The 13,533-nt window shown below is 34.6% G+C and overlaps 1 protein-coding gene across 2 annotated transcripts in view; it reads right to left on the minus strand.

Annotated features, from left to right (window-relative positions):
- Positions 1–376: 376 nt before the first annotated feature.
- Positions 377–13,533, minus strand: part of PHTF2 (putative homeodomain transcription factor 2) — a 130,896-nt gene continuing 117,739 nt past the window's right edge. For both annotated transcript variants that reach the window (XM_061165158.1, XM_061165160.1), the window contains 4 exons: positions 9,326–9,481; positions 8,324–8,419; positions 3,416–3,541; positions 377–2,775 (listed from right to left, as the gene is read on the minus strand). In XM_061165158.1, coding sequence (XP_061021141.1) covers positions 2,755–2,775; positions 3,416–3,541; positions 8,324–8,419; positions 9,326–9,481 — 399 coding nt within the window. In that variant the 3' untranslated portion in view covers positions 377–2,754. The remainder of the gene's footprint in view (positions 2,776–3,415; positions 3,542–8,323; positions 8,420–9,325; positions 9,482–13,533) is intronic.

A 13,533-nucleotide genomic window follows, 5' to 3' on the forward strand; every position in this document is an offset into this window, starting at 1 on the left:
TGGCCATGATCTCTCTTGTTGAAATCATGTGTAAAATCACTTGGTTAAAAACACAATCTTCCTGATAATGAATTTTAATACCCCAGGCTACAGCCAGTTTTCTGTATTTAAATACAAACAAACAAGCAAACAAACATTAATGATGTCATAGCATTTTGGTGATGAAAAGCCTGTGCGCTGATTCTTCTTTCATGTTCTAAGAATCATAATGCAAAATCTGAAATGTTGGAAAGGTTTTAAAAATGTATTCCCACTCCCCTCAAATCTAACAGTTACACCTAAAGTTTATGCTACAGTAAGTAACAAAATTACCATAGAAATGTGCATGACTTGAAAATTTGAAAAAACAAACAAAAAAAACCAAACCCACTCCAGGTTTAACACTGTCAGTCATAGAACGTTTTATTTTAAACTTGCCAAGTTCAAACTTTCAAATACAATACATGTGGCAAAGAAACAACAGTTAACACACAACATCTGCCACAATTCTATCTTTGAACTGTCTTTTCTATATTATGTGCTATGTTACAATTTCTTTCAATTTCTTACATTCATTGTATTCTTAAAGGCAGCAATGTCAATTTTTCTGCTTTGAAAACAGTTCCATTAATGTTCTGAAATTACTTAAAATGACAACTTTTTCCTCTTAGTATTCTACTGCTGCCATATTAGTGACATAATTCAACATATTAATATGATGTTGAGAGGTACACTGTACTTAATAAATCAACTCCCAACTCCAAGTTGAAATGAACTTCAATCAAAAAACAAGCATTTTCCTAAATCAGTTTACTCAGCTACTTTTCTCAAAAATATTTCCATTCTGAAATAAGGTTTTTTTTGTGAGATACAATAGTTTCATTTTTATTCCTAACAGAACTCATGCTGTACTTTTTTTTTCTCAAAATATATTCAATATATTCTGTGCAAAATGTTAAGTTCTGTATAGGTATGTACCTTATCTTGAAAAAGTTTATAAAATATAATTCCTAAAAACAACCTCAACATTAGACAATAGAGGAAGAATAAACGTATCAGACAAAGCCTAATTTTTCACAGGAGAAAATAAGTATGTTCTTAAAGCTCCAGTAATACATTCCTTGAAAAAACTCAGAATGCACTTTGGTCATTATTAAACATATTAGAACATAGGCAAATAAAACAAAATGTTTTTGTTTTCTATAGAAAGAAAATATACTATACAATGAGGCTGATTTGAGGCTGATCAAAAGGAATGGTGAGAGCAAAGTGATATTATGATATGGCTCTGTTCTCCACACATTCCTGATCTTAAGATTATGATTTGGGGATTAAAACTGCACCAGTCAAATAAATCATTTACAATTAATTATTTTAAATTCCCTAAAACATTGTAAAAAAAGGTGAGGATATTCAACATGATACAACTTGCACCAAGAAAATTCTAGATTGTTTCAAATAAAGTCTTTTAAAAACTAGACACCCAGTTTAAAAAAAAAAAAGTTCGCTAAAACATTTCATATTTCATATAACTCCTAAAATTTGATTGTACAAATATGACAACTTAAAATCAAGGCCCAATGTAAGATACCATCATATTTGCCCTATTTACCTAACATGCCAACAGATAAGTTCTCATTTGGACACTTGGCAAATTATTTGGATGGGAGGGAGGGGGTTACTTTCTAGGTTAAAAGCATCTAAAATAGCCCTTATATAATTGCGAGTTGAGGAGGGAGATGTACGAGATAGCAGAATTTGCAAGCTGTCGCTATTTTTCCTGAAAACTCATATATAGTTTTACAGCTAGCAATCAGGAATATCTGATTAGTTCTTAATGTTATTCTTAAGTTGTTCATTTGAGTGTGGTATGAATAGCATACACTATAGTGTACCATGGGGAGAAATTATTTTACTTGAGTAAACATAACATACTTGAGTAATATCAATAGGCACTTCACTTGTGAGATGAGTATATACCTCACTCAAAAGGATACCACATCATGCCCTAGTACACTATAACATACCCCATATAAAGACACGCATTAAAAGTAACAATTTTAAAAAGTGCACATTTTGAGCATGCACAGTTGGAGCTGTGCAAACAGCCCAGTGTTTCAAATAAATACAATTATTACTAGTTAATTTTTATCAAAATATCTTACAGTATGGTAACCATTTACAATTATTGCTCTATTAAGAGTTTTATCATCAAAGAGCACTTGTTGACCTGTTGTGTAATACCATAGATATTAATACTGAAGGGTGCTTAAACTGCAGCTTAATCAGTTTAGATCCTGGCATTGTTCCAAAATAACTCAAAAGAAACCCGGACTGGATCTTGATTTACTGAAGAAAAATGCTTTATGTGTTTAGCTGAGTCTGATGCAAGATGACAAAGTTAAAGAAGTTTACTTCAAGTAAGGCAAGTCACGGCATTGATGGAGAAACAGTGTTTAGCAATGGCTTCTATTCTCACAATTTGTTGTCATTTTTTATGAGCAATTACCAGGATCTCAAGTATCTGGACATCAGTTTCATCACCCTTTCAACAACTAAGTATATCAATGCTAAAAATAAAATATAAAGACTAAAATAAATGTAAAAAACAGTGAACAAGTGAAATAAATATAAGAATTGCACAGGACAGTCTGATGTAAACACTTCAATTTCTCAGCTGAGATTCCTGAAGCAAAGAGTCAGTGACTGCTTTCAGGCAGCTTAGTTGGTACTCTTATTCTGGAAAAGAGGCTACATCTTCTTTTCTCTGAATTGTCATGATTTAATCTTCCAGAGCTAGTGAAAAAATAATACAAGTAGGGACCATTAGAGCCAGTTTTGATATTGCAACTTATTAAGTTACATCACATGATATTGTTTTTTATCTAAATTTCATTCATAAACAAGTGAAGCTTCTATTATTTTCAATTCTTTTATTTTCAAGAATTCACCTCAAACAAATAAAAAAGTGAAACTCCAATTTCTCTTGCTTTCTCTAACTGGAAAGTAACAATATACATCTACTACTGGTTAATATAAACATTCTACACCTTATTCACTAGCAGCTTTGCACATGTTGGAGGATGCATATATTGCTATATAGATAAACAATATAGCCTTTGGCCAAAGCTTTTTTTAAAAAATCATCTAAATTAGATTCATCTTATATATGAGTAAAAAATGAGCACTTCCACTTATCCTATCCAAGAGTACCATTTGTAACAAATACTGTTCTGAATGAGAAGCTCCATCAGTATTATAAGCCAAGAATATTTATCATTCTTTGAAAATAAATGTTATCTTCATTAACTGTATATAATATAATCAAAATGATCCATTACTATACATGTGAGATCTCAAGAGTGTAAGGGTGAAATAAACATCATGAAAATGTAACAGGGTACTAAGAAATTTAAAAATACCTGCAAGCCCTTACCTTTAAATTAAATCCAAGCAAGTCACTGATAACACCAGAAACAGCTGACAGGATGACAACCTGGGTGATGTTATAAAGCAGTGGATTCATTGTAAGTCCATATAGTCTAAAGGGACTGTCCAATTCCTAGCAGAAGAGGAAAAATCCATGAACCCAGATCCATTAAGAATTAGTTGTTAAACTAATTCAGGGTAATATGCAAAGGGAATTTTTACAAACACCATTTCAAAAGACAGTTACAAATCATGATAGTCTTAGAAAGAATAAACTTGGTTAAACCTGAGGTAAGTAAATATACTTTTAGGTCTTCTTAGGAAAAAGTGACTTTCATTTAAAAGAAATCTATAACCTAAATTTGTAACTCCAATTTCTGTCCCAAACAAATGACTGATAAACTATTGGTCTGGTAGCTACAAGGTTAAAGAATATTTTTCACTATAACAAATAGAAATTGAAAGAGAACAATATATTTTTGCATAAGAATTAGAAAGTTAGCCAAATTTTCTGTCTATACACAGACACACACACATATACATACATATATGCATATATATATATATATGTATATATAAAATCCCCCTTTGAGATAATTTCTAATGCATAAATTCATCAATTGATTGACTGATTCAAACATTTAAAGTTCTATATATGCTAGGCACCATGGCAGACTCTGGAAAGTTAAGATTCAGTCCCCATGCTGAAGCACCTTGCAGTCTCACAGACAAGCAAAGAAATAATTCAACTATGAGTCCCACAAAAGAAATATGTATAAGTGGCGGAGGGCCACAGTAGAAGGTGCTCCTGCACCTTAGTGCATGGGGGGAGAGAAGGTGTTCCCCAAGACACAAGAGCATGGCACCGTTGAATTGCTACAGGCTGTACAAGGCAAGTATACACTTTACAAAACTGGCTACTTAGGTAAGGGTCATTCTTTAGGCAAACTGTGACAGGAGACTGGCACGAAAGGAATTTAATTTGGGCAGTAGTATATCAGATGTGCATGTGAGAAATACAGATTAGAGAGCAGCAAGACCAGAAGGAAGACGCCCTCAGAGTTCAGTGTATCAGAAACTCAAGTGAAAATGATGCAGGTCTGACTTAGAGCAGTATTGGCAGGTAAAAGAGGATGAACTGGACAATATTTGAGAGGGCAAGTCAATGGGCCCAAGAATTTCTTGGCTGTGAAGAAAGAGAAAGAAGGAGCAATCTCCCAGGTTCTGAATAGAAGACTATGTTTGATCAAAAAGGATCACACTGATGTGCTTTGTATTTTGGTTAACTTTGTATTTCTATTTTGCAAATGCAGCTGCTCACATGAAGTCTCAAGTTTATAGCCTCCTCCTAGCTAGCATAGTGCCTACACTTTCAAGATACTCGACATTTATGTGTCAAAAACCCACCCAGAGCTTCCCTGGTGGCTCAGTGGTAAAAAAAATCTGTCTGCCAATGCAGGAGACATGGGTTTGAGCTTTGGTCTGGAAAGATCCCACATGCTGCAGAGCAACTAAAGCTCATTTGCCACATCTACTGAGCCGGTGCTCTAGAGAGCAGGACTGGCAACTACTGAAGCCCATGCACTTAACAGCCTATACGCCACAAAAAGAGAAGCCATCGCAAAGAGAAGACTGCTCACCACAACTAGAAAGTAGTCCCTGCTCACTACAACTAGAGAAAAGTCCAAGCTGCAACAAAGCCCCAGCAGAGCCAAAAATAAATAAATAAATAAATAAAAATAGAAAAAAACAAAAACAAAACCCACCTAACTCTTCTGAACCCTTTCAGTGCCTAATATACTGTGAGGCACAATCTATAGTCAGTTAATGCATTTTAGCTAACTGAAGAAGTAACCATACCATTGAGACACAACTAATTTCTTACTATTCTATGAACACTTTATAAACAACTCTAAAATTTCCATTTAATTTGTTACAGAGGGGTGCTCTTTTGCCCCCTTCTGATGCCTATGTCAGAAGCTTTCTCTATCTCCTTTATACTTTAATAAAACTTTATTACACAAAAGCTCTGAGAGATCCAGCCTCATCTCTGGCCCCGGGTTGAATTCATCTCCTCCAGAGGCCAAGAATCCCGCGTCTCATCGTTCAGCAACAACCTTTCATCTTGGGGGCTCGTCCGGGATCCTTCAGGACAAGATGGGCCTGACAATCTATGTGAGCCTACTTCTGCTGACTCCAGAAATCCTGAGTCTGCCCTTTGATCCTCAAGACAATGCCTTCCTGTCCTGGGCTCACTCCTATGCTGCATTCCACAATCGGTCTAACTGCTGGGTCTGCGGAGCACTCCTCTCTTCATCAGTGGAAGGCGTCCCATGGTGGACATCACCACTTCAAGGAAAGGACTTTCTCCAAGTCTGCAAATGCCTTCAACAATCGCATGTGATGCCTCTTCTTAAACTGATGACATCTAACAACCTTAAGATGGACTCATGTAACTATGGACATAATGTGACTTTTCATTTTGATTTTAACTTGGTTTAATGACTATTTTGCCTTACATCTGTAACTGTATAATGGGGTTTTCTAACCATCTAAAAGCTTTTAATTTACAAATAGTTGTCTGAGCTCCTATGAGTGCCACAGCCTCCTCCAACTATTACTTGGAGCCCCTGGATCAGACATCCTCACTATGAAGATTAGGAGAATATGCTGCCTCACCAATTTAGGGACAACGCCCCTTGTCAGCTCGGAAGCAGTTATGGAATAAGAATGACGCCCCTTTTCCCTAGGCAACATAATTCTCCTAAAAGAAAAGGGGGGAATGAGAGAGTCATTTCCTAGGCAGGTTGATAAGAAGTCTGGGGGTCCCCAAGGAGAGAGAGGTCTGGGATATTCAAGGAGGAAGAAAGGACAAACTTTTTTACTTTTTTTCCTCTACATTCCTCAGGATTATATAACAATAATGTATCCTGCCTGAGGACAGTCTTTGGATTAAACCCTCTGGCTAATTCTGTTATCTTAAAACATAAATTGTGGGAGTAGGTCTGGTCTTTACAAGGATGTATCCTGCCTGAGGACGATCTTTGGATTAAACCTTCTGGCCAACTCTGTTATCTTAAAATGTAAATTATGGGAGTAGGTCTGGTGAGGTCTTTACAACCTCCAGACATTCTTTGGATTCATTGGAGAGTAAATAACTCCATTGCTAACACTAGCAAAGGGGGCACTCTTTTGCCCCCTTCTGATGCCTATGTCAGAAGCTTTCTCTATCTCCTTTATACTTTAATAAAACTTTATTACACACAAAAAAAAATTGTTACAGAAACAGAGATTTTAAAAAATAGTTTCCTTTTAAGAAAGAAAGGAATTACTAACACTGCAGTGATGATGATATCTTATTAAATTACCTCCAAAGTGGGAATACCGAACCACCTGACCTGCCTCTTGAGAAACCCATATGCAGGTTAGGAAGCAACAGTTAGAACTGGACATGGAACAACAGACTGGTTCCAAATAGGAAAAGGAGTACGTCATGGCTGTATATTGTCACCCTGCTTATTTAACTTCTATGCAGAGTACATCATGAGAAACGCTGGGCTGGAGGAAGCACAAGTTGGAATCAAGATTGCCGGGAGAAATATCAATAACCTCAGACATGCAGATGACACCACCCTTATGGCAGAAAGTGAAGAAGAACTAAAGAGCCTCTTGATGAAAGTGAAAGAGGAGAGTGAAAAAGCTGGCTTAAAGCTTAACATTCAGAAAACTAACATCATGGCATCCGGTGCCATCACTTCATGGCAAATAGACGGGGAAACAGAGGAAACAGTGGTTGACTTTATTTTTGGGGGCTCCAAAATCACCGCAGATGGTGACTGTAGCCATGAAGTTACAAGATGCTTACTCCTTGGAAGGAAAGTTATGACCCACCTAGACAACATATTAAAAAGCATGACATTACTTTGCCAACAAAGGTCCGTCTAGTCAAGGCTATGGTTTTTCCAGTGGTCATGTATGGATGTGAGAGTTGGACTATAAAGAAATCTGAGTGTCGAAGAATTGATGCTTTTGAACTGTGGTGTTGGAAAAGACTCTTGAGAGTCCCTTGGACTGCAAGGAGATCCAACCAGTCCATCCTAAAGGAGATCAGCCCTGGGTGTTCATTGGAAGGACTGATGTTGAAGCTGAAACTCCAATAATTTGGCCACCTGGTGCAAAGAGCTGACTCACTGGAAAAGACCCTGATGCTGGAAAAGATTGAGGGCGGGAGGAGAAGGGGACGACAGAGGATGAGATAGTTGGAATGCATCACTGACTCAATGGACACGGGTTTGGGTAAATTCCGGGAGTTAGTGATGGACAGGAGGACTGGTGTGCTGCGGTTCATGGGCTCACAAAGAGTCGGACACAACTGAGCTACTGAACTGAACTGAACTGAACTGAAAGAGTTAATATGAGATCAGATATACTGAAATTATATTATTTTTGACTGCTACCAAAAAAGCTTTGAAAATTTATTTATTGGTGATATATAATTATTATAGTGATTACTACAATGTATTACTACTTTTTAAACCAACTCAGGCCAAGTAAACAGTATTATTGTTTTGAGAAATACAAAATGAAAAAAAAAAATAGCAAATTAACACCAAATCTTCTTTTTTAAAATCTATTTTAAGTTCTAGGATGCAAAAATTTCCAAAGATGCCAACTTCTACAATATTCTAAACATTATTAAGAGTCTTAAAATTTCAAAATGAAATGATCTGAATTACTTTGATTAGTTTTTCAATGAGAAATAAAATGTAAACAGCATGAATGTGCTCAAAAATAATTTGGACAACAATTTCGATAATCCTGAAAACCAAACACAAAGTAGGATCTAGAAACAAAAAAGTAAGAAAAGTTAGAACAGCATTTTCTACATGATGTCCATTTTCATTTTCACTCTTACCTTTAGCAATTTAGTAGCCAGTTTTAAAACATTGTTCACTAGTGTCAATTCCTCCTTTTTGTTAGGTTTCTTCTCCATTTTCAAGTAGAGGTTTATCTTTTATTAAAAAAAGAATTAACAATTAAATATACTTAAAATTATAACAAATACTTATTTTTTTATTATAACAAATACTCATTTTTAAGAGGAGCTGAAAAACATTTGCTAAAATATTAGCAGTAATTCTCTATTATTAAGAGTATAGGTGATATTAATATTCTTCTTCACACTTAACTATATATTCCTAACTTCTGACAGCAAATATTTTACACTAAGAAAATAATATTTTTTTAACTTTTCAAATGTAACTAAAAGCTGAAAGAAGGAAAACTGGATTTCATTATTTAAAATGTGAAACCCTTTAGTCCCAGATCCAAACCAACACAGAAAATAAACAATAACTAGAGTAAAGCAAATCAGCTGGTTTGTTTCCTACTTTCCCCTTTCCCTCTAACTGACTTGGTTTGACAGGGTTACCAATTTTTAAAAATCAAACTATTCCTGACAAAAATACTCAACAAGTTCACTAGAAATAAGTTTGTTTAAATGATTCTTATGAAATAAGGAAAACTTTTTGTTTTTAATTCATACAAAATAAAGTTAAGCATCAAAATTATTAGACTTTACACTTTCTATTGAATAAAAGTTTATGCTTATTCAAATATGGCTCTGGTACACTGCAATGCAAACCTATCCCAACAATGGGATTTCTACATTTCTACAAATGGTATTTCCTGCTTATCAAATGAAAATGGGACACAGAAACAATAGCTTAAACTTGAAATCTGTATCAAGGCTGAACACTGAAGAAAGTTTTGTGCGCTACCAAATTTCAAGTTTTGCTCTGCAACATAAATGGTCTTAATAGAGGTTCCTGAAAAATTCTGAAGTAAATGAAAACTTTTTATTTTAACATGTAGGTATCAGACATTAATTTATAACATAATAAACACGAATTCTCACCTGTTCAGTAAGTAATATTGAGGTATTGCTATATTTTTTACTTGTTTCTGATCCAAGGGTAACAAATCTTAGGAGAAAAAGTGTTAACGAGATGCACCAGATTACCAGTTCCCAATTGTAGTGACAATCAAGGAAGATCTCATGTACATGAAGCAACTAAAAATGTAGGGAAAAGGCAATATGAAGAAGAATGTGATTCAAAAATTTCTCCTTTAAAAGAAAGTAAAATTTTACTTCATACAGATAGATCATGGATATAGTGTTACATTTTTCAAACATTCGACATTTCTTAGGAAATATTTCAAGCACATGAAAGGTATGGAGTATGATGTAATCAAAACCCATATATTTACTTCCATTAAATCTTAATATCTTGCAATATTTTTTAGATTTTCAAAAACAAAAGAGTAAAGATTCAAAGGAAGCCCCTTTAAACTTTTCATCATTCCCCTTCTTCCCCACCCCTCTGTAAGGGTAATGACTTTCGCATTTACCTTTTCCACTCAGCTTTTATAGTTTAGCTAGGTATTTATGCTTATACTATGTTATGTTATATATATGTTGGAATTTGTATAAATGCTATCACATTGACCTTATCATTCTTCAATTTGCTTTTTAATCTACTGGATTTTGTTTTCAAAGCTTATCCATGATTCATTAAACTTAAATTCATTCATACTAACTACTGCAAGATATTACAGTAAAAGAATCAACCACAGTGGATTTGCCTACTCTATCAATTAACATTCACTGGGTTGCCAATTTCCTCACTGCAAACTATAAATATTCTCTTATGCCTCTCCTGGTCTTCTTGTGCACATGTAAGACCTTCTTCAGGAGTTAATATCTAGGAGTAAAACTGCTAAAGCCTTGGATAGTCACACATTCAGTGTTAGCAGATATTACAAATCTGTTTCTAGAAACAGTTGTGCCAATTTATACTCTCAGCAGCAGATCAGAGTTCCCTTTGCCTTCATATCTGTTCAGATTGGGTATTATTCAACTCCTTAACACCTGCCATTCTAATGGGTGTACATTGTTCTCTTACTCTTTTACTTTTCCAAATTACTTAGGGAGGATGAGTATGTTTCATATGCTTACTGGTCACTGGGTTTCCTCTTCTCTAAGTTAACTTTGTAAATTTTGTATATAACTTTTTCTATTAGGTTGTCTGTTTTCTTTGATTTGTTGAAGTTATTTTTGTGAATAACAAAGCTACTTAAACCACATATTTTGCCAGTATTTTTTCACAGACTCTCTTTTGTCATTTATGGTACTTTTTTAATACTTAACAAATTTTAGGGAGAGAAGAATAAATAAGAGACTGAATGTATCAGGCAAAAGTCTTATTTTAGACTGGCCCTTTACAGAAGTTTGCTGATTTCTGACTTATAGAAACAAAACTGATTGTTTTATATTGAGGTTATATCCATTTTTGTTGATCTGGCACTTCTAAAAAATGTGTCATGTTTTTAATACTTTGTCTGGAAAGTTACTAGAATATTATACATAGACATCCATACAGTCTATTTTTTTTCCAAATCTTTATACAATTTCTTTCTTTTCCCTGTCTTCACTGGTTAGTACCTTCCTTAACTAGAAGTGATAAAGAAAGCACCCATCTCATTCCTGATTTTAAAGTATCTCAAAGATAATAAATATCATATGTACAGTGTTTGCTCCAGTTTTTGAAATATTTTTATTTATCAAATTAAGGACAGTACTTTTCAGTCACTCTATTATGAATCTCCCATCGAAATTTACCAATTTGTTTTCTGAATCTATTGAGATGATCAGATGATTTCTCCTTTAATCAACTAAAGGAGTTCAAACTAGATAACTAGATTTTCTAAAGTGAAAACGTTTGCATCCAAGGGATAGGCTGTCTAGGTCATGGCATATTTACTGTTATTAACTGCTGGCTTCATCTTCTGAGTATTTCTGCATCTAAGCTGGTTCACTGCTTCCGGTGTTCATACTGTCTCTCTGGTTTGGTAACAAAGTTACATGAAGTACATTAAATGAGTTGGGGGAATATTCCCTTTTTCTACTCTCTAGATCTTTTGCGTAGGATTAGGATTACTTGTTTATTAAAACATCTGGCAAAATTCATCTGTAAAAATCACAAGGGTCTTGGGGATTTTTGTTGGTAGCAGATTTTCAAACTACTGAATCAATACTGCTATATGGCTGCAGGGTCTTCTCAGCGCTTCAGTTACTTTCTGAGTCAGTTTTAATTAACATTTCTACAAAACTGTCCACAGAAGCTTTTAACTTTAATGACATTAATATATACTACTATTCTTTTTTAAAAAAAAAAATTCTCAACTATTTAGTTTAATACTGTGAGTTTTCTTTTTAAACACTGCCATCTGTAAGTATGTTTTGAAATTTCCAAATGCATGGTTTTCTTTTTGCTGTCATTGTTTTCTACTTTAACTGTGTATAACTAGAGGTCTGTATGGTATCAGTTGAGAATCACTTTGTCTCCTGGTACATGGGAAAGTTTAATAAACTGCTCTGTGTCTGAAAAGAGTATGTATTGTCCAATCTCAGAATAAAATTTTAACTGTCTTGTTTAGATACATGTCTTCATATTTTTGTCTGCTTCATCAATTATGAAAGAAATGTGTTCAAAGCTCCCAAAGTGGCATTTTGTCAATTCCTTACTACAGTGCTATTGATTTAGGCTGCATATAGGTAAGAGTGAAGTTATGTGATAACACACACACAATTTTAGAATTGTTAGATCTTCCTAATAATTCTACAAAATTTTTGTCAGGTTTGTCTCTATCCCAGTAACATGTCTTAGATTACAGTCTATTTCATCTGCTATTAATGTTACTTTACCAGCTTTCTCTTGGCTAGTATTTATCTGCAATGTACTCTTCTATCTTTTTACATTTAAAACTTGACAATGTTATTATGTTCCATTTGTCTTTTGTTGACAGAAATAGATTTTATGTTCATTAGAGACAAAAATACTACAGGATGTACTTCGGGAATATGGAAATAAAACCTTGAAGAAAAGACTGAAATGCAACAAGCAATTGTGAGTAAAGAAATCAGTCTTCTTCCTTTTGATTGTGTTAGATTTTTCTGTTTTTGGTGTTCGGCAGTATCTCTACTGCAGTATCTCTATAATATATCCAAAGTGTCAATTTGCTTTTATTGTGGCTTCTTGTTCTTCTTGTCCTTCCTAAACCTGAAAATTAATGTCTTCTACTAATTCAGAAAACCTCTTAAGTCATCATCTCTCCAAATAGTGCTCTCTTTCTTCTTTCAATATGAAATTCTTATTAGATATATGTTGGATCTCCTTTTCATATTTCCGTCTCTTCATCTCTGTTCTATATTCTGGGTAATTTCTTCCATCTCCCAGCTCACCAAATATCTTTGTCTTCAATTTGCTGTTTCTTCTGTTTGTTGTGTTTTTAATGTCAGTGACTTTGTAACTGCTATGAAGCAATGCTTGGGTATTTTTCAAATCTATCTGCTCTTTTTTTTTAATAGTGTTACCTACATTTTCAGTCATTTTAAACAAGCTTATAGTTTCTATCTGATCAGATCTGAAGTTGCTGGAGATGTTCTCCTGCTGTGTGTTAATTTGCTGACTCACTCATGTTAGAAAGTTTTTCCATGTGTTCTGAGACCTGAAGGGGCTTTAACTGTGCAAATTCTATGAGGATTAGGGTTGGTGTTACATCCCAAGAACAGTCTTGGTTTCGCTTCTTTCAGGTATCCAGGAGTCTAGGATCTTGTTATATTAACTTCTTGACACAGCAGCTACAAGACAAGATCTGCAATGTACACTTGAACCCTGAACCTGTATTAAAAGCTGACCTACATTTATATATTCTTAGGAGAGACTTTCTATGCCTCCTTGGCCAGAATCCTGGCAAAACTGACCAAGCTTCCTTAATGTCTTCCTGTGCTGTTGGGCAGACTTTTTCTTATTGCACCTTTTCACTGAGACTATAGGCCTTTGAGGATTCTGGCCCTGTAGCTTATGTATAAGGAGGTACAGCAGATCAAGGCCTCATCTCCCGTTCTCAAATGGGCGTAAAATCTCAAGTCTCTCACATACTAACACCAACAAAGCACTTCAACCTAACATTAACACATATACTTAACTGCTCTGTTTTTCACTTTTATCCTCATTTTTGGCCCCTTACTGTGTTATAAACTGAAATATACAAGCAATATGT

This window comes from Dama dama, chromosome 18, assembly GCF_033118175.1.
Source record: "Dama dama isolate Ldn47 chromosome 18, ASM3311817v1, whole genome shotgun sequence".
NCBI classification, from domain to species: domain Eukaryota; kingdom Metazoa; phylum Chordata; class Mammalia; order Artiodactyla; family Cervidae; genus Dama; species Dama dama.